The 20750-nt window shown below is 35.7% G+C and overlaps 1 protein-coding gene across 12 annotated transcripts in view; it reads left to right on the forward strand.

Annotated features, from left to right (window-relative positions):
- The window catches only part of kirrel3b (kirre like nephrin family adhesion molecule 3b), a 319395-nt gene that overhangs the window by 239474 nt on the left and 59171 nt on the right, over positions 1-20750 (forward strand). For all 12 annotated transcript variants that reach the window (XM_030152030.1, XM_030152029.1, XM_030152038.1 and 9 more), the window contains one exon: positions 7526-7676. In XM_030152030.1, coding sequence (XP_030007890.1) covers positions 7526-7676 — 151 coding nt within the window. The remainder of the gene's footprint in view (positions 1-7525; positions 7677-20750) is intronic.

The raw sequence follows: 20750 nt of genomic DNA on the forward strand, positions 1-20750 counted from the left end.
TTTAGCTTCGCTGTTAAATTGTGTCACTGTTTAATGCCAGATAAAATTGCTAAAGCATATGCAGAACTGTTTTAGTGTTGATGAATTTCATTTTCATTCCTCAGTCTTTTATTTCCCCATTTGCAGCGATTGTTTTCACTCAGTTTCATTTTGTTTTTAACCCTTTCCTTCTTCCATGGATTTATGTGTACAATGTGTTTTTAATATCACGTTGCGTTTTAATTAGGGCTGTCAAAATTAATGCATTAACACAGATTAATCCATCATTACGATTAATCTGATTAAAAATGTTTACCCAATTAACCCATCTGCAGCTCAGAATGATTCTGAACGTCTCTGGCAATGCATTTGAGTCAGTTTGTCCAAGTAGAGTTAGCGTCACGCATGCATATATGAGCAGTTGACAGGCTGCGAATCAACCAACTAATTGATTGATTGATTGATGTATTTATTTGGAAAATGAATGTCAAAAACAGAAGAAAATAAATAAAACACTTAAACATAAGACATCTAATACATATTCGAAAAGGAGTGAGAAGAAGTATGACTTATAAACTCCCACCCCTTCTCCTTATATAATTAATAACAATAATAACCTTCCTAATCTAAGCATATCTATACTATACACTATAATATGACTGATACTTATTATTAAATAATTTGGTTTCTGGCTTTATATTATTATGAACAAATGTAATATGATTTACATAAACACATAATACAGTAACACATATATGTAAATACATATTAATAAACACATCTATACACACACATATACACATACACTATATTGCCAAAAGTATTTGCTCACCTGCCTTGACTTGCATATAAATTTCAGTCCCATCCCATTCCTAGTCTATGAGGTTCAATATGACGTGGGTCCACCTTTTGCAGCTATAACAGGTTCAACTCTTCTGGGAAGGCTGTCCACAAGGTTTAGGAGTGTGTTCATGGGAATTTTGGACCATTCTTCCAGAAGCGCATTTGTGAGGTCACACACTGATGTTGGACAGAAGGCCTGGCTCTCAGTCTGCGCTCTAATTCATCCCAAAGGTGTTCTATGGGGTTGAGGTCAGGACTCTGTGCAGGCCAGTCCAGTTCATCCACACCAGACTCTGTCATCCATGTCTTTATGGACCTTGCTTTGTGCACTGGTGCACAGTCATGTTGGAAGAGGAAGGGGCCAGCTCCAAACTGTTCCCACAAAGTTGGGAGCATGGAATTGTCCAAAATGTCTTGGTATGCTGAAGCATTCCCAGTTCCTTTCACTGGAACTAAGGGGCCAAGCCCAGCTCCTGAAAAACAACCCCACACCATAATCCCCCCTCCACCAAATTTGACACTTGGCACAGTGCGGTCCGACAAGTATCGTTCTCCTGGCGACCGCCAAACCCAGACCCGTCCATCAGATTGTCTGATGGAGAAGCGCGACTGGTCACTCCAGAGAATGCGCCTCCACTGATGTAGAGTCCAGTGGCGGCGTGCTTTACACCACTGCATCCGGCGCTTTACATTGCACTTGGTGATGTATGGTTTGGATGCAGCTGCTCGGCCATGGAAACCCATTCCATGAAGCTCTCTGCACACTGTTCTTGAGCTAATCTGAAGGCCACATGAAGTTTGGAGGTCTGTAGCGATTGACTCTGCAGAAAGTTGGCGACCTCTTCGCACTATGCGCCTCAGCATCCACAGACCCCGCTCCGTCAGTTTACGTGGCCTACCACTTCGTGGCTGAGTTGCTGTCGTTCCCAAACACTTCCACTTTCTTATAATACAGCTGACAGTTGACTGTGGAATATTTAGGAGCCAGGAAATTTCACGACTGGATTTGTTGCACAGGTGGCATCCTATCACAGTTCCATGCTGGAATTCACTGAGCTCCTGAGAGCGACCCAGTCTTTCACAAATGTTTGTAAAAGCAGTCTGCATGCCAGGGTGCTGGATTTTATACACCTGTGGCCATGGAAGTGATTGGAACACCTGATTCTGATTGTTTGGATGGGTGAGCCAATACTTTTGGCAATACAGTGTACATACAAATATACCTATATATACACACACACACACACACACACACACACACACACACACACACATAAACACCTACACATAGATACACAAACCACATACTTGTACATCTTTATAACACCCAGTTGTACCCAACACCTCCCTCATCACTGTACCTCTGAAAAATTGTGTCTTTGTAACTCCTTTTACATAGTTTCATGCTTGGACATTGCTTTAACTCTCCAATAAAGAAGGAAGACACTAAACAGCTCATTGGTCCTCTGGATGGAAATATGAGTACAAAAAAAACAAGACGGAACCGTCGACCAACATAAAGTATTACACACACTCTGCAGGAAGGAGTTTTCTTTTCACCAAAACGCTTCCAGCTTCAAATACCACATTAACGCAAAGCAAACATTAGTCAGGGATTCTGCCAGCACTTCAGATAATGCGTTGCTCAGCTTGCAACAAACACGTTAAGTGCATATGTACAGTATATATTCCCTTCTTTTTTGAATCTGTTTGCTCAGTGTTTGCAAAATGAAACGTGATTAATATAAATTAAAAATGAATGATATTTAATCGTGATTAATCGAAATTGAATCCACAGCAACCCTGTGATTAATCTGATTAAAAATTTTAATAGTTTGACAGCACTAATTTTAATCATCACACTTGGTGAAAGATTGCAGAATGGTTACAAATAAAGCAATTACCATTTAAAAATGACCTTAAAGTCGCCAGATCTCAAAACATTATAGCATAATAATTATTAACATAATTTTCTTAACATCAAAAATTAAAAAAAAAAGAAAAAAAGTAGGATCAGAAAATAAATATCATGTTGATTAAATGCTGCATGAAATGTTTTAAGAGATGTTTAGTTGGCTAAGAGGAGAGTTATTTAAAAGAAAAATAAACATATTTAACCTCTATGACCGTGTATGTTTTCACTTTAACATCAATATATTGAACAAAGTTAAAGCAATTAACAGTTGCAGTTAAAGAACCCTTTTGTGGTCCAGAATTTAAAAAATGACTGATTAAATAATTGAATACAACCCACAGATGCATTCGATATCAAAGCATTTCAAAGACCTGAAGAGAAGAATGTGAATGATGCATAAATTGTTAGCTTTTGCTTACTAGGTAAATTCTCTGTCACTGAAAGAAAACTTCTTTTCTGCACATGCCCTGTTCCTGACCTTGTCAAGGCTCTTTCCCTTCCTCAGGTCTTGGTGGTATTCTTTATGCTATAAATGACTTTGGAATATAAATGATATCTGACTAAATGTTGTAACATAAAAGTAAACATATCTTTAATTGCTGCATTATAAAAGATTTAACATATAAGCCAAAATCAAAAAGAAAAGTTGAGATGAGTTAAATAAAATAGAAAGTTGTCAATTTATAATCTACTTTATTTCATATTTTTAAGAGGTGCAGATATAAAAGATCATTGAATAAACTGCATATTTTATAAATAATTGGAGAAAGGGTAAATAAATTATTAAATTGAGTGGTGTGTAATAAGAATGAGGTTATGTTAATATTGTAAATACGGTGAATGTGGAATAAATTTTCTAGAAGACAGTATGACCTGCAAAGACAATACAGTTCACCACTCCCACGAAATAATCTTACATATAATGGATGGTTTAATATTTTTACATTTATGCTAATATTTTCTGAAACCATCACACTGAGCTGAAAGGCAGCGCCTCATAATGTGATCTTTGTTCTTTTTTTCTCATTTACGCAGAGATCGAAACTGCCTGATGCAACTTTAAATACCGAAAAGTGATCCTTCCCGTCACAGATGCGTTACCTTTGCTATTCGCCTCCTGGCATGGTTAGATCTTCACACAGGCTGTGGGATACGATATTAAAATTTATCAATTTGTAATGTAGCATGGTGTTGAATTCAATGCAGCAGCCAGCTAACCTCTTTTCTAAGATTAATGACTTCAGACAGGTCCAGAGCGACGAGGGAAACAATCCTGATTGTGTCAGAAAGGATATTACATTGACATATCCCACGTCTGACAGCTAATGCGTTCTGCTTTAGAAGTGACTCATGCACAACTATGAATTTCATCACATGGTTCCTCACATATAAATGAACTTCAGAGTAACATGGATAGCATCTGCAATAACCTTAAAGTACATAACGCTCATTAATACGCTGGAATTATTGCTTATCTCTGGGAAATTCTACATCTGTTTTACTGTTACATGAGCCACTTCAACTTTAAAACACTCAGATAAAAATATGTATTTTTTTTTTTTTTAACTTGCATGATTTTAAAAGTTAAATGAAATTTTAATTAAATGCTTTATAATGAATCCTTAAGACAGAAGGTATATGGATTACAGTTACATTGCAAAGAAAACCTAACATTAAAGTAGACAAATGAGAAGGTAATTGCCACTGTTTCATACAGTAATAATGAGCCTCAGTTTGACAGACCTAATGATTAATGGGCTGTAATTATGGTTGATACATATTTATACATGCTACTTATATTTCATGATTTTTGTGAGGATATTTTATTGTAATGTACCAGCCTATATCTCACTGTAGAGCAGTGTTTTTCAACCTTGGGGTCGGGACCCCACGTGGGGTTGCCTGGAATTCAAATGGGGTTGCCGGAGAAAACGCCTATGTAAAGATATGCCTTTAGGTCAAATATTTGAGTATATTTTTAATTTATTACAGTTTTGATTTTATATACTTAATATTTGGGACCAATATTCACTTTTAACCCTTTCATGCATAGTGGTCACTGCAGTGGACAGTTATTCTCCAGCTGTTCTCTTGTATATTCATGGTTTTTGTTGTTTTAGTTCCATATCAGCCAACACAGTGGACTCTCATGTGCCATCCCATACACTGACATTCATATAATTACTGTAACTTTACTGTTTTTGATCAACCTGATCTGTACGAACATGTTTGAGTGTAAATCAATTGCTTGTTTTTAATGCATGAACTATGTGCCGGTATTGTTTTATTCTATTTATTGTCTTTTACTCCTATTCTGTTTCATTATTATATACAGCACTTTGGGACAGTAGTGTCTGTTAAGTGTGCTATATAAATAAACCTTGACCACGATATTGTTATTAGACTGTAATTAATAGTTTGTTTTTAAACCAAAAAGTTTTCTTTTCTTTTTTTTTGCATATTATCTCCATGAAGTGAGTAATGTCTAGTATTAGAGTATGTTAAAATGTGAGAAAACATCAGATTAGCGGCATTAATATCTTTAATGGCGGCTGTGGCTCAGGTGGTAGAGCGGGTCATCCAATAACCGAAGGGTTGGCGGTTTGAATCCCGCTCTGACCATGTGCTGTTGTGTCTTTGGGCAAGACACTTCACCCTCCTTGCCTCCAGTGCTACTCACACTGGTGTATGAATGCGTGTGAATGTTTGGTGGTGGTCGGAGGGGCCGTAGGCGCGAATTGGCAGCCACGCTTCTGTCAGCCTGTCCCAGGGCAGCTGTGGCTACAGATGTAGTTTACCACCACCAGAGGGGGAATGTGAGAGTGAATGAATAATGGATCAATAATGTAAAGTGCTTTGGGTGTCTAGAAAAGCACTATATAAAATACAATCCATTATAATAATAATAATAATAATAATAATAATAATAATAATAATAATAATAATAATAATTATTATTATTATTATTATTATTATTATTATTATTATTATTATTATTATTATTTCATAGATTTTACACAGTATATCAGTAAATGCATGTTTCTTTGCTTCAAAAATGAAACACATGGTGTCCAGCCAAGTGGACATTTTTGCAACTCCATGAAAAATTAGGTTCTTAAAAAAAATTTCAATCAAAAAATTTTCAATCAATAAAAACAGTTGGGGAAAAAAAATCTAGATTAAGGCTCTCATAATTCATGCATGAAAGGGTTAAAGTCTTTGAAATAGTTCGTTAAGCATCTTTGTGTCATTTATGCAATAAATTATATACATTTTTCAAATCGGATTTTGTAATTTTTGTGTGTTTTTTGGCCTTTTGTGTTGATATAGTAGGTTAAAGTGAAAAAATAATAGGCAGATGAGATAGATGAAGTTGTGCTGAAAAAAAAGATACTAAACATGGGTATGGTAAACATTTCTTTACATAGTATATAAAGACAAATCAAAAGAACTTAAAAACATTTTGAGTTATTGTTTGTTCAGTATTAATTGTCAGCCTTGTAAATACAAGCTGGACTGACTGTACATATCCTGACCAAGGAAAACAAAATTAATTTCAGCAAAAAAATGTCTCTGTTTTGAAAGTCTGGGGTCGCCAGAAATGTGTGATGCTAAAATGGGGTCATGAGCCAAAAAAGGTTGGGAACCACAGCTGTAGACATTCAAACGTGTGTGTTTGCGGATCATTCAGATGTACAAAAAGCACAGTAAAATTCTGTGTACGCCACATGTTAGGATGGAGCATGACAGTTTTTCCCGCTGTATGTTATGCTACAAACACAAATCCAAGAACAGGAAATATCCATGAAGATATCCATGCATTTGTGAGGCTTATTCAAAGGTAGCAGTGCAGTAAAGCAAGTCCACAGTGAGCTCAGTTTGGTCAACATAGTGTGGTAGAGTTTTTTTTTTTTTTACTATATTTGGAAAATGTTTGTTGTACAGCAGTATTACAAGTTCTTGTTTCTGTAAAAACACAGAGTAACAGTGAGCCTCATTTAAAGGGATGGCAGGGAAATGCATCTTGACTTTGTGGTTGACCACCATGTGCCCTGTTGCCCACACAATTTGTTCTAGTCGGTGACTTTGTTCGGTCCCGCACTGGTTAACATAGACTCCCAGAACCCTCCCCTGAGCGTTTGAGGGAGAGTGAGAGCTACTGAGCGCTACCAACTGATTCCAGATGGCTTCCACAATGTAAGGCTCAGAGGATGAGCGCTGAAAAGAAGATTGATTTCCTTTGTGGAGTATGACAAGCCATGCACTAGAGCGCAGCTCTGCAGACACACAAAAGAAGCTCAAAACACATATTTCTACTGTTTTTTTTTTTTTTTAAATCAATCTGCTTTGGACTAAAACTACAGGCTAGTTTTTAGAGGGTTTGCCTGTGGCTCTAGCCCCAAGGGACGAAATGTGTGTATTCATGAATTTGCTGCCTTTTTTCCAATTTTACACCTTCTCCATCAAAGCTTATCGCTGAACCGTCTGTCCCGTCTCTGCTTTGCTTGAACATATTCTAAAAGCATTTATCATTGAAGTGTTGAAGATAAAATTAAGGACTCATTTGACTCCAAGTGTTGGGTTTAAAGTAGTTTCTGTTTACGATTTTAAATTAAATTAGATTAGATCGCCATGAGACTCCAAATCCATAATTCCTAAAAGGCGGTTTATCTGACCGAGCAGCAACAGAGGGTCCAGACGTAAGAGTTAACCTTTCATCTGCACTGCAACCTGCACTTACTGCACTTACAGCTTTAACTTTACTCATTCTCTATTCATTCTTCGCAGACCTTGCTCCGAGATGGCAGGAGGGAAAGTACCGTGAGCACCCTCTACCTATCGCCTTCCAACATCGAGACGGGTCAGCAGATTATCTGTAAGGCCTCCAACAAGGCAGTCCCTAATGGCAAGGAGACCAGTGTCACAATTGACATTCAGCGTAAGTAGTTTGGACTTAGTGTCTCTCTTGTTTTGTCTGCTTTTATTTTTTCTTTTAGTTTTTCTTTCTTATTTTTTTCCTCCCCTTTTTACTCAAAGCTCTTCAGTTACTGATCAGTGCAGATGGAGAAAAGTATACATATGACACGTATTGCTGAAATTTGATGCATTTTTCACATGTAGAGGCATGAAACTGTCAGACAGCCATACGTGACTAACACTCTGTAAACATCTAGGATTCGTTTTAGGCTCTGATGGATATTTATAATTGGTACCATTTTGCTTTCATACCATCTAGGTGGGTGGATAGTTTGGTGATGCATCACTTTTTTTTTTTTTTTTTTTTCATATGATGAAATATCAAAGGAGCTGTCTATCTAAAATGAATGGGACTGCTTTTTTGGTCCAACTACCTGTCTGCTGTGGCACTATGCACACTGTCTCCATCTTTTATTTCCTCGCTCATGCCATCAATCTTTTTGATGAGAGCATGCACAATTCCCCTCTAAAATAGGCAAAGTAAGCCCAGCGTGTAAAACACATTCAGCCTCAATTGTCAGGGAATCTTTTTTCGATCAGGAACCGTTCACAGTAAGAGAAAGGCTTTGAACAAAGGGGTTTTGCATCACTCACAGCCCCTTCAACACCATTAAGTATGACTAATAAAGCAGAAAATGCTATTTAGAGAGCCATTATGACTGACGGCTCCATTCTTTTCATTATGTACACCACAAGAGGCAACCATGGCGAGAGCGGGCACGGCATGATCAGGCCAACTCAGGCGCGGGAGTAAAAATGATTAACAGTTGTTAGTGTTTGCAACCCTTGCAGTTTGTCCTCGTCATTTTTTTGTCATGCAGTCAGAGAGGGAAGTCTGCCCACATGTAAACTGATTTGTCACCATGTATAATGATGTGTCTGTGATAAATGCTCACCATCATAGCACCATTCTTGCTTCTGAATATATGATTTAACCCTGAAAAATGAGAGCAGCAGATTTCTAATTAGCATTCCAAAATGTGCTCTTTACACAATTAAAGCTCCTGAAAACATTTTTCACAGTGTGAGATCAAACCAAGCGACAGCAGAGACTAATTGTCGAGATTCAAATTGTCTCCCACAAGGCTTAGCCTCTCATTCCACCCCCCCCTCCCTCCCTCCCTCGCTTTAAACTCGTCACCCCTTCTGCAGACTTGACAGGTAAATGTTCTGAACAGTTCAACAGAGCCTCTGGAGTTTGTGCTAAGATCCACTTCCAAATTAAGCCACTTCAGAAATGAAACATGCTGTAATTGAACTTTGATTCATTCATGTTGGGTATCAGTTTGCTTAATTTCAATGCTGTCTAATTTGATTACAGGGTTCTTGGCTCGAAAACAGAAACTGAAAGCCCTGTTTATTGTTTAAACAAAATGAATATCAGCTGGGGTTGAAATACATAATAGCTGCACTCTAGGAGGTCACGCATACGGTCTCCTGTCTACGCTCTGCAGTATATGGGAATCTGGTTATCGGAAAATGTGTTTGCCACAAAGAAAGTATAAGAATATCAACCAGCGAGGAGAAAAACAGCAGTGAATGTTGACCAGAACTGGACACTGCATTATTCTAGACAGAGCTGCCTTATGTGATTTCTCCTTCACAGAGGGAGGTGTGGTAGGACAACTGAGTGGTAAATATTGATGGGAAATAGCTGTTGTCATGCAGAGACGGCAGGTGTTCCAGTCTGTGGGTTGGAATAGTTTAAGTTTGCAGACACGGGGACTTTCAAAGACCTGAAAACACAACTGAACCTGATTCACAAGGTCAGAAAAGTAGCTCAACACTGCACAAACAGTTGGTTAACGCTTAGTTTACATGAAACTCGTGGCTTAATTATAGTTTAATTCACACATTTACGTTCATTTATGCTCAAGTTCAGCTACTGTGGTGTTAATCTTACTAATGGTTCTCCCCAACTAGATTTAACCCATAAAGAGCCAGTGCTACTTTTATGGCAGTTATTTAACCCTTTCATGCACGAATTATGAGAACCTTAATCAAAATTTTTTCCTGAGTGTTTTTATTCCTCTTTAGGCATGACAAAAACAATGCAATTGAAAATTTTCTTCTGAAAAATAAATGTAAAAAAATAAATAAAACTTAAAAAAAAATAATAATAATGAACAAAAAAAAAATCTTATGAACCTATTTTTCATGAAGTTGCAAAAATGTCCACTCAGCTGGACACCACACGTTTAATTTTTGACGCACAGAAACATGTATTTACTGATAAATTGTGTGAAAACTATGGGGAGGGCTTGTGATTCTGGGGGTTTATGCTCAGGAGAGATCTACATAATATCACCAATTCATGTCAGAAAAGATATGTAGTGTCTTAAAACTTTAATAAAGATATGTGTAAAAAAAAAAAAAAAATTTAAAAATTAAAAAAAAAAAATCCATGAATATACAAGAGAACAGCTGTAGAATAGCTGTCCACTGGACTGACCAGTATGCATGAAAGGGTTAAGCTTTCTTAAGTGATTTGTCTACATTTATTACAATATTACCCTCTGTATTTCGCGGTTTTTCAATAAAAATCAGGTATTTTCCCATATTTAATTTACTGATCATGTAAATGTTCATAAAAGTTTAGATTGAAGTTGATCGTCACAATATCAGAAAAAGAGCATGACTTTTTCAACAAAATATATAATTTTCTGAACATAAACCAAGTGTCTCCATCCACTATCATTGATCAATCTCCATTGGTTTTACTGGTGAATCAATGTTGTAGAAGATGACGGTGTTTCCGCGTTCACTACAAAACCTCTTAACGTCCAAATGGGTCATATCTGATGACCATGAAAAGATGACAAACTGTGTTTTACACCAAGTATTTACATGTATTGATAGGATTATCAATGGCTGGCTGTTTGGGTCTTTATGGGTTAATCCGAATATTTCTTCCTTGGACTCATTTGCAGAAGTTTTTTTTAAAATGGAACAGTCTTTGTCTTTGTGTAGTGACATATTTAGTCCAAAAATGCAGAGTTTGCAGAGAATCTAGTGCCTGAATTTGGGACACATCATCTAATAGTGAGAACATGGTAGTAAAAATCAACCGCTCTACAAACAGCTGAAAGGCACGTATTATAGGTGCACACAACAACTCACAGCACACTGGAAGCAGATGAGATGAGAGGGGAGGATTTAGTGAGCAAACACTTAAAAGAAACAGCAAGAAAAGTTACACACATGTAGTTAAATGAATATGTAAATGAGATTCAACTATAACAATTATGAGCAAACTTTCCGAAGTCGCACAAGTCTTACTCCATATTCATAACTATTCTTATTGTATAAATAATTACACAGATGCCATATTGTGTTAGCTATTTTCAGCCTGTTCACAATATACAAGTAGCACCTGTTGTTACACTCACATGCACTGACTACATAATGAAGGACATATGTTTGCAAATGATTATAATTCAATACAGAATGATACAGTGTGGTTATAGTAAGTTATTATAGTTATACTAGTACAATCACGGAAAAAAATTATTAGACCATCAAAAGTCAGCGAAAACAATGGTTATGCAATCAAGTACTAACTCCTGTGTGTATCATGCGACTAAAACAGACAGAAAAGAAAACATGGAATGCCTAAAAGCACGGTTTTTGTCAGTACAATGCCATAGATATTGATGTAAGAACTGAAGTGATTTTGGTTATCATGAAGAAAACCATGGAAAATATTTGTCATCTTTTCATGGTCATCAGATATGACCCATTTGGATGTTCAGAGGCTCCATAGTTACCATGGAAACACCGTCATCTTCTACAACATTGATTCACAAGTAAAACCCATGGAGTTGGATTAATGACAGTGAATGAAGCTTAAGTTAATGATGTATTTTGCTGAAAAAGTCAGTTTTTCCTCAGTTTTCTCTGTTTTTTTTTAAATAATAACTCTAAACTTCAATCGGAGCTTTTATGAACATCTACATGATCAATAAATTAAATACAGGAAAGTACATGATTTTTACTTAAAACTGTATAACGCAATGGATAATATTATAATAAATGGTGATAAATCACTTAAGAATGGTAAAAAATAGAGGAAAAAATAATTTGGGAACTGCCACAAAAGTAGCACTGGGTTTACATAGTGTCAAAAAATTGCAACTGAAAACAGGATAATTAAAAAAAAAACAAAAAAACAAAAAACAAAACATGAATGGATAAATAAATAGATGTTTAGTATATGTAAGATATACACTGTTTCAGCGAATTAAGTTTAAGTTCATGATGTATTTTGCTGAAAAAGTCCCTTTTTCCTTCAGTTTTCTCTGTTTGTGAAATAATAATTCTAAACTTTAATCTGAGCTTTTATGAACATCAAGGTTCAAGATACAAGGTTCACTTCACTGTCTGAGAAATTTTGCCTAGACAAGGGAAAAAAACAAGATGCACTGCAACACATAAAACAGAACACATGCTACTAAAAACACATAAAATATGTCACATGTAATAAAGAAGTTATAATATTATAAAGAAAAAATAACCTAAAATACACACACGCCCCATACATACTAAACATACATACAGTCGCGAAAAAAAATATTAAACCATCAAAAGTCATCAAAAACAATAGTTATGCAATCAAGTACTAACTCCTGTGTGTATCATGTGACTAAAACAGACAGAAAAGAAAACATGGAATGCCTAAAAGCACAGTTTTTGTCAGTACAATACCATAAATATTGATATAAGAACTTAGGCAATTTTGGTTATTTTCAAGAAAACATGGAAAATGACTAGAAATCAGCTCTGAAATTAAAATCTTATGAGCTATTTTTTGTTGTTATCATTATATTTGTCCAAACAAATGTACCTTTAGTTGTATCAGGCATTGAAGTGAACAAGAAATGGAAGAAAACAAGGGGTGGTCTAATAATTTTTTCCTCAACTATACATTGGTTGGAGTCCATTATCAGGAAATATAAAAATGTTCTTTACAAAACTGTGGAATGTGTCTAAGTAAAAAAAAAAACAAAAAACAAAACATCAACTATCAAAGCAACAGTTCCTTCAGGCACTTCCTGTCACTTTGTGGAATAAAAGCAACACTTGATCATTTCTTCTTTACAAGTGGATTGTGGTTGGGTTGGGATTTTATAACGCTCGAGTCTGTTTGTGTGCTCCTTTTCTGTGGTTTACACTCATAACTCTGATGTGTCGTAGTCTATAACAAAGATGTAGTGCTTAATGAGTGGTTGCTGTTTGTTAAAGTGGAATCCTGCTGACAATTGAATGCAGTGGGTGGATCCATACTGCCTGGTTTGTATAGCATTGCCCTGCAGAGACTTAATTGAGTCATTATACTGTATATTATATAGGTTATAATCTGTTACTTAAGCACCAAGAGGTCTCACAGGTGGGAAAAATTCAAAGTATGCAGACTTTGGATTTCTGAATGCACCAGTTTATTGTTTATATCTTATGCAGAAGCAGGAAATTCTGACACATAATCAAAGGGTTAAAGCTTCTCTGCAAATTTCTCTGATACTGTAGTTAAAGGTGAATGGATGCACTGTAAAAAAAAAAAAAAAAAAAAAAAAAATCCTGTTGTTTTTACTGAAAAAAACTGACAGCTGTGGTTTCCAGAACAATACAGTAAAAAACACATCCAACTGTAAACATATTTACGGAGTAATATGTAGATTTAACATTTTTAACATGTAGATTTAACATTTTTAACATGTAGATTTAAATGGTAAATGGACTGCACTTATTCAGTGCATTTTCTACACCTTCATGGTGTCCAAAGCCACCAGGTCAATTTAAGGTTCAGTGTCTTCCATGGACACTTTGACATATGGACAGTTGGAGCCAGGATTCGAACCACCAACCCCTTGGTTATTGGATGAGCCGCTCTACCAACTCTACCAACCCATTCATTTCCAAATTTAAAATGTTAAATTGTCAAATGTTTACTTTTTTTTTTTTTTATAACTTTTTTTATTAAAAAAAAAAAAAGCAAACAGGCCGTTATTTCAACATTATGGTCTTGCAGTTTAAACGGCACCACATTGTTTTTCAATTTACAGTTTCATTTTCTAAAAACAATAGAAATACATCCTTTCTACATACAAATCTGGTTTTGTTCACATACTCTTCTTGTAAAAACTACAGCTGTATTTGATTCAATCATTAACACAAAAATCTTTTCAAATAAACAACTTTGCTTTGTATTATCACTCACAGTTTTTTTATGTTGCAATTTTACAACTTTTTGGTGTTAATTCTACAGTCATTTTTTACAGTGTGCATTTTCCACAGTTGTTTGTTTATTTTGTTAAACTGTCGTAAAATGCACTTAGACTCTCTATGTTCTTTTTTTTTTTTTAAATACACATTACTACAGGTATTAAAGTATTCATAGTCTAATTTATTTTAATTGCTGATTCATTTAATTTTTATTCTGCCTTGATTTAGCAGCTATAATAATGAGATAATAGTCATATCAACAAAACTAATTAAAATCTTCTAGTTTTCTAGTCACATAATATAGCTCCTGGTTATGAAGTGCTATTTTATATTCTACCCAGATAGTGAGGTGCCCTTTTTTCTCTCAGCTCCGTGCTTATAGCAATCCATATGAGAGTAATCTAAACATAACCCAGCACATTGCTCTACAGCTTAAAATAACCTAAAATCCAATGCATTTCATGACAGTATTTTCTTTTTATCATCATTTTCATGCTCATGATTTACATCCACCTCAGCATTTTCATTCCCACAGAAGTTCATACAGAGTTATCTGACCTAGGGTTAGACAAATTAGCATCTAAATACAGTATGTACTGGCAATGTTGCCAAAGTGAGAGGGATTTAGAGCCAACAGAGGTGATTCAGAACCCTGGATAGACTGCTGACTTCCGTTGTCCAAACCAGTCCATTAGCTGACTGTAATTATTTGATAGCAGAGGGGTGGCTGCCCTCTGATGTTTTTTTTTCTCCATCAGCATGACTTAACTTACATTATGCCCTTTGGACTTTTAATCAGTGTAAACTTCTTTACCCGCTAGCATAAAGCCGCTGCAGTGAAATATGATTCTAATGCCACAGTTTCATGTCTCGCTGAATCCCACTCATCACACAAACCTAAAATATTCCTTAAATATTTTCTAGTCCAGCTGCGTACTATCTGCACAGCATTGCCCCACATAGAGGCATACTTTCAACAACATAGTGGGAAATGAATGCACCAGGGACGAGCAAAGCCAAGGTTCTTGGTGTGTTTGCATTGCAAACAAGCTGAGCCATGTGGGGGGAAAATGAATGCCATTTGTTGAGACTAATTAATAAAGAACATGCAGATGTGCAATTGGGGAGGATTTGTTTTTGGTAGCTGGCTCAGCTACATGCTCTCCCTGCTTAATCAAGCAGATAATGGCAAATTCATCTGAGAGAGAATTAAAAGAGAGAGGAGAAGATTAGGGGTACAGTAGGGGAGGCAATAAAAGGAAGAGATATTTCTGTACATTAGATAAAGGTCTAATGATATTTTTTTATACAGAAAAGTGTCATGTGATCTTGTATTCCAGGCTGCGTAACATCCTGATTTCTAAATATTACGCTCCCAGTGCCCCAAAGCTCTATTACAAGCTTTAAAATAATCTTGAGATTGCATTAAATTAGCAGAAGTTTCATGTGTACAAACATTTTTAGACACTAACACGTGCACTTTATGGAACAGGATACTCCTTATTCCGTCTGTTGTGTAACTAGTCAAACATCCACTTTCATTAAACTGAGAAAACTCTTTATTATCTAAGTTTTTTATACCTAAAAGTGTCATGTGAGCTTGTATTCTAGGCTGTGTAACATCCTGATTTCTAAATATTACGTTCCCCGTGCCCCAAAGCTCTGTTACATGCTTTTAATTACATGATTTTTGGATTCAGCACACCAAAATTATCCTAAATCAGCTCAAAAAACTTAAACAAAAAATTTGTTGTTGACCAGTGTAATAATGCAAATGAACCAATGTTGGAGTTAATCACTGACATATGCCAGGCTGCAAAAATCAAATAATATGTGATCCACTTTTTATGTAGTATATTGAAAAAATAATTTTTTTGTGTTTTTTGCATCCAAAAAAAATGGTTTGTTTACATTACAAACACGGCATTTAAAAGGTTAAAAAATGTGACAGTTATTGAGTATTTGGTATTTTTATTTACAGCTCAAGTTGATGAAATAGAAGAAAGTGTAAAATAATTAAAAACAAACTGCATGATTTTTTTATTTTTTTATTTTTTTACATTATTCCACAAGTGTGCCAGAAAGGCACACTTGGTGCTCAGTAAGGGCCTTGCTGGACGGGATACCAGAGGGTTAAGTAATCTTGAGATTGCATTAAATTAACAGAAGTTTCATGTGTACAAATATTCTCAGACACTAACACGTGCACTTTATGGAACAGGATACTCCTTATTCCGTCTGTTGTGTAACTAGTCAAACATCCACTTTCATTAAACTGAGAAAACTCTTTATTATCTAAGTTTTTATACCTAAAAGTGTCATGTGAGCTTGTATTCTAGGCTGTGTAACATCCTGATTTCTAAATATTACGTTCCCCGTGCCCCAAAGCTCTGTTACATGCTTTTAATTACATGATTTTTGGATTCAGCACACCAAAATTATCCTAAATCAGCTCAAAAAACTTAAACAAAAAATTTGTTGTTGACCAGTGTAATAATGCAAATGAACCAATGTTGGAGTTAATCATTGACATATGCCAGGCTGCAAAAATCAAATAATATGTGATCCACTTTTTATGTAGTATATTGAAAAAATAATTTTTTTGTGTTTTTTGCATCCAAAAAAGATGGTTTGTTTACATTACAAACACGGCATTTAAAAGGTTAAAAAATGTGACAGTTATTGAGTATTTGGTATTTTTATTTACAGCTCAAGTTGATGAAATAGAAGAAAGTATAAAAGAATTAAAAACAAACTGCATGATTTTTTTATTTTTTTATTTTTTTACATTATTCCACAAGTGTGCCAGAAAGGCACACTTGGTGCTCAGTAAGGGCCTTGCTGGACGGGATACCAGAGGGTTAAAGTAATCTTGAGATTGCATTAAATTAACAGAAGTTTCATGTGTACAAATATTCTCAGACACTAACACGTGCACTTTATGGAACAGGATACTCCTTATTCCGTCTGTTGTATAACTAGTCAAACATCTGCTTTCATTAAACTGAGAAAACTCTTTATTATCTAAGTTTTTTATACCTAAAAGTGTCATGTGAGCTTGTATTTTAGGCTAAGTAACATCCTGATTTCTAAATATTACACTCCCAGTGCCCCAAAGCTCTATTACATGCTTTTTATTACATGATTTTTGGATTCAGCACACCAAAATTATGCTAAATCAGCTCAAAAAACTTAAACAAAAAATTTGTTGTTGACCAGTGTAATAATGCAAATGAACCAATGTTGGAGTTAATCACTGACATATGCCAGGCTGCAAAAATCAAATAATATGTGATCCACTTTTTATGTAGTCTATTGAAAAAATAATTTTTTTGTGTTTTTTGCATCCAAAAAAGATGGTTTGTTTACATTACAAACACGGCATTTAAAAAGTTAAAAAATGTGACAATTATTGAGTATTTGGTATTTTTATTTACAGCTCAAGATGATGAAATAGAAGAAAGTATAAAAGAATTAAAAACAAACTGCATGATTTTTTTTTTTTTTTTTTTTTTTTTTACATTATTCCACAAGTGTGCCAGAAAGGCACACTTGGTGCTCAGTAAGGGCCTTGCTGGACGGGATACCAGAGGGTTAAAGTAATCTTGAGATTGCATTAAATTAACAGAAGTTTCATGTGTACAAATATTCTCAGACACTAACACGTGCACTTTATGGAACAGGATACTCCTTATTCCGTCTGTTGTATAACTAGTCAAACATCTGCTTTCATTAAACTGAGAAAACTCTTTACTATCGCATGGTTGAATATCTCATGATCAATATGTCGGACCTCAGGATGTCAGTCAGTCTGTTCTCCCCTCCAGTAATCTACTCAGCCAGCCATATGACAGTGTATCCATGTTGCTAAGGCTATAAGCCACAAGCGGATGGCCCACAAACAGCCTCCCTATCCTTCAGATGCAGACGCCACTCCTGCAGTTGGAGGCTGGTCCTACTGGAGAACAGCTGTCTACAGTGACCCGGAGAGATTGGAAATTGAGCTTTAAGAAAGAGGAAAAACAATTTATGTTGGCACTATCTCCAGGAAACAGAGAGAAGTTGGAAGATTGTTCCAAAAACACCATCTGGTCTCCACTTTGAACTAACCGATCAAAAGCTGTCGGCTAACTATAACACTACCCCCCCCCCCACACACACACACACACACACACCTCCCCTTCAAATCATCCTGTTGTTCTCACTGGAGCGCTGATCAGTCCTACTACCCCCCTTTTTCCTTCTATCCATCCATCTATCCATCCATCCCTCTATCATCTTTCCCATCCCTTACCGCTATCCTCTGGATGAATCTGACGAATTAACAGTCTTGCATATTGATGTGCTGCTGCGTGATGTCTCAAAAACTCATGCATTAAAACATCAAAGTGACAAATGGACTCCTTTATTAAGTAGATGTCTGTCATGTGAGGGTCAAAGTTTACACAAGCGACATTCCCTGATTCACACCGGGGGCATTTGCTCGGAAACTTTTGACAGCTGCTTCTCCCATGGGCGTCTTTGCTTTGTGACGCTACGGGGGGGTGGGGGGTGGGGGGGACAGATTATCCGACAAATATCTCATCTGATATAGAAATGGATCTAGAGCCGTCTGAGTCTGGCTGAGTTGGACTGGACGCTTTTGATGGGAGGGTCCGTTAGTATTCTTCAGTCATTTCAGGAGAACATTAATTAGGAAGTGATTGACAGTAATGAGCGGTTTTGTCTTCAAAAATCTCTGATAGGCAAGAGCAGAGAAAAAGGTTGGCAGGATTGGAAGTACAGTATAACATTGTACGTCTACAGCACAGGTGTCAAACATGCGGCCCGGGGGCCAAATCCAGCCCGCCAAAGGGCCCAATCTGGCCCGTGAAATGCAAAAAATACACTGAAGATATGAACAATCACTGGTGTCAAAATAATTTTAGGTCAATTCCATCTAAAGTGAGTCAGACTAGTAAAATACAATCATTATAAACTATAAATAATAAAACCCACAAATTTCTCTCTTTGTTTTAGTGCAAAAAAAAGCAAAATTACTAAAAAAATGTTTACATTTACAGCCTAGCCTTTTACAAAAAATGTGAAAAACCTGAACAAATATGAACAGCCTCAAATGTCTTAAGAGAGTTAAGAGTAATTTTACCAATTTTCTGTCTGTTATTAAATGTTTTGTGCATTTGTAGATCTACTGTGATCTGTACGTTGTAATGAACATGTGAAAATGAGAAGCTGAGGCCAAATAATGGAATAAATTGTTAAAATTGCACTTTTTTCTTAAGAAATTTCACTTTGGCTATGATTGTTCATGTTTTTCCTCATTTTTTTAAAGGATAGTTTGTAGATGTAAAAATTTTGATATGATAATTTTACTTTTGTCACTCCAAAACATAGAAATAAGACATACAAATTTTGGAATTGATATTATTTATGTATTATTATGTTATTATTTTAATGATCTGCTGTGATCTGTACGTTGTAATGAACATGTGAAAATGAGAAGCTGAGGCCAAATAATGGAATAAATTGTTAAAATTGCACTTTTTTCTTAAGAAATTTCACTTTGTTCATGTTTTTCCACATTTTTTTAAAGGATAGTTTGTAGATGTAAAAATTTTGTTATGATAATTTTACTTTTGTCACTCCAAAACATAGAAATAAGACATACACATTTTGGAATTGATATTATTTATGTATTATTATGTTATTATTTTAATGATCTGCTGTGATCTGTACGTTGTAATGAACATGTGAAAATGAGAAGCTTAGGCCAAATAATGGAATAAATTGTTAAAATTGCACTTTTTTCTTAAGAAATTTCACTTTGTTCATGTTTTTCCACATTTTTTTAAAGGATAGTTTGTAGATGTAAAAATTTTGTTATGATAATTTTACTTTTGTCACTCCAAAACATAGAAATAAGACATACAAATTTTGGAATTGATATTATTTATGTATTATTATGTTATTATTTTAATGATCTGCTGTGATCTGTACGTTGTAATGAACATGTGAAAATGAGAAGCTGAGGCCAAATAATGGAATAAATTGTTAAAATTGCACTTTTTTCTTAAGAAATTTCACTTTGGTCATGATTGTTCATGTTTTTCCACATTTTTTAAAGGATAGTTTGTAGATGTAAAAATTTTGATAAAATAATTTTACTTTTGTCACTCCAAAACATAGAAATAAGACATACAAATTTTGGAATTGATATTATTTATGTATTATTATGTTATTATTTTAATGATCTGGCCCACTGCAGGTCATATTGGGCTGTATGTGGCCCCTGAACTAACATGAGTTTGACACCCCTGGTCTACAGGCTTGTGAATTAGCGTCTACATTACTGGGCCTATTAGCACACCTCCAGATCTCCCTCTCTCTTTCTTTCTCTTTTTTTTTTTTTTTCTCCACGGCTTCTTGCTGTATTTTATTGCCACCTCCGCCACTCCGCCACATCTGTCATTTTGCCCCTGAGGTTTCCACAGCCCACATTTTTTGTCTATGCAATTAACCGCTCACAATACTAAAAAAAAAAAAAAAACACCTACTGGAAGGCTAATGCTGTTGCTCAAGGCATAGAGAGGTTTCCCGCACACACCCACATGCCCTTTTCATATGCACACCTACACCCTTAAACATGTGGCAAACGCAACTGGATGCTTACTACCTGAAGACACTAACTGGTTCATTGTGGCCCTCGGTCTTCCAGGATTCACTATGTTGTTGTTTTCTTTACTGGCCTAAGGGGTAACTGGCACAGGTTGGGCTAAACAGATGAAAGAGGTAGAGTGGTTGGTGGGGGGCGTGGGGG

The sequence above is a fragment of the Sphaeramia orbicularis genome, chromosome 13, assembly GCF_902148855.1.
Source record: "Sphaeramia orbicularis chromosome 13, fSphaOr1.1, whole genome shotgun sequence".
NCBI classification, from domain to species: Eukaryota; Metazoa; Chordata; class Actinopteri; order Kurtiformes; family Apogonidae; genus Sphaeramia; species Sphaeramia orbicularis.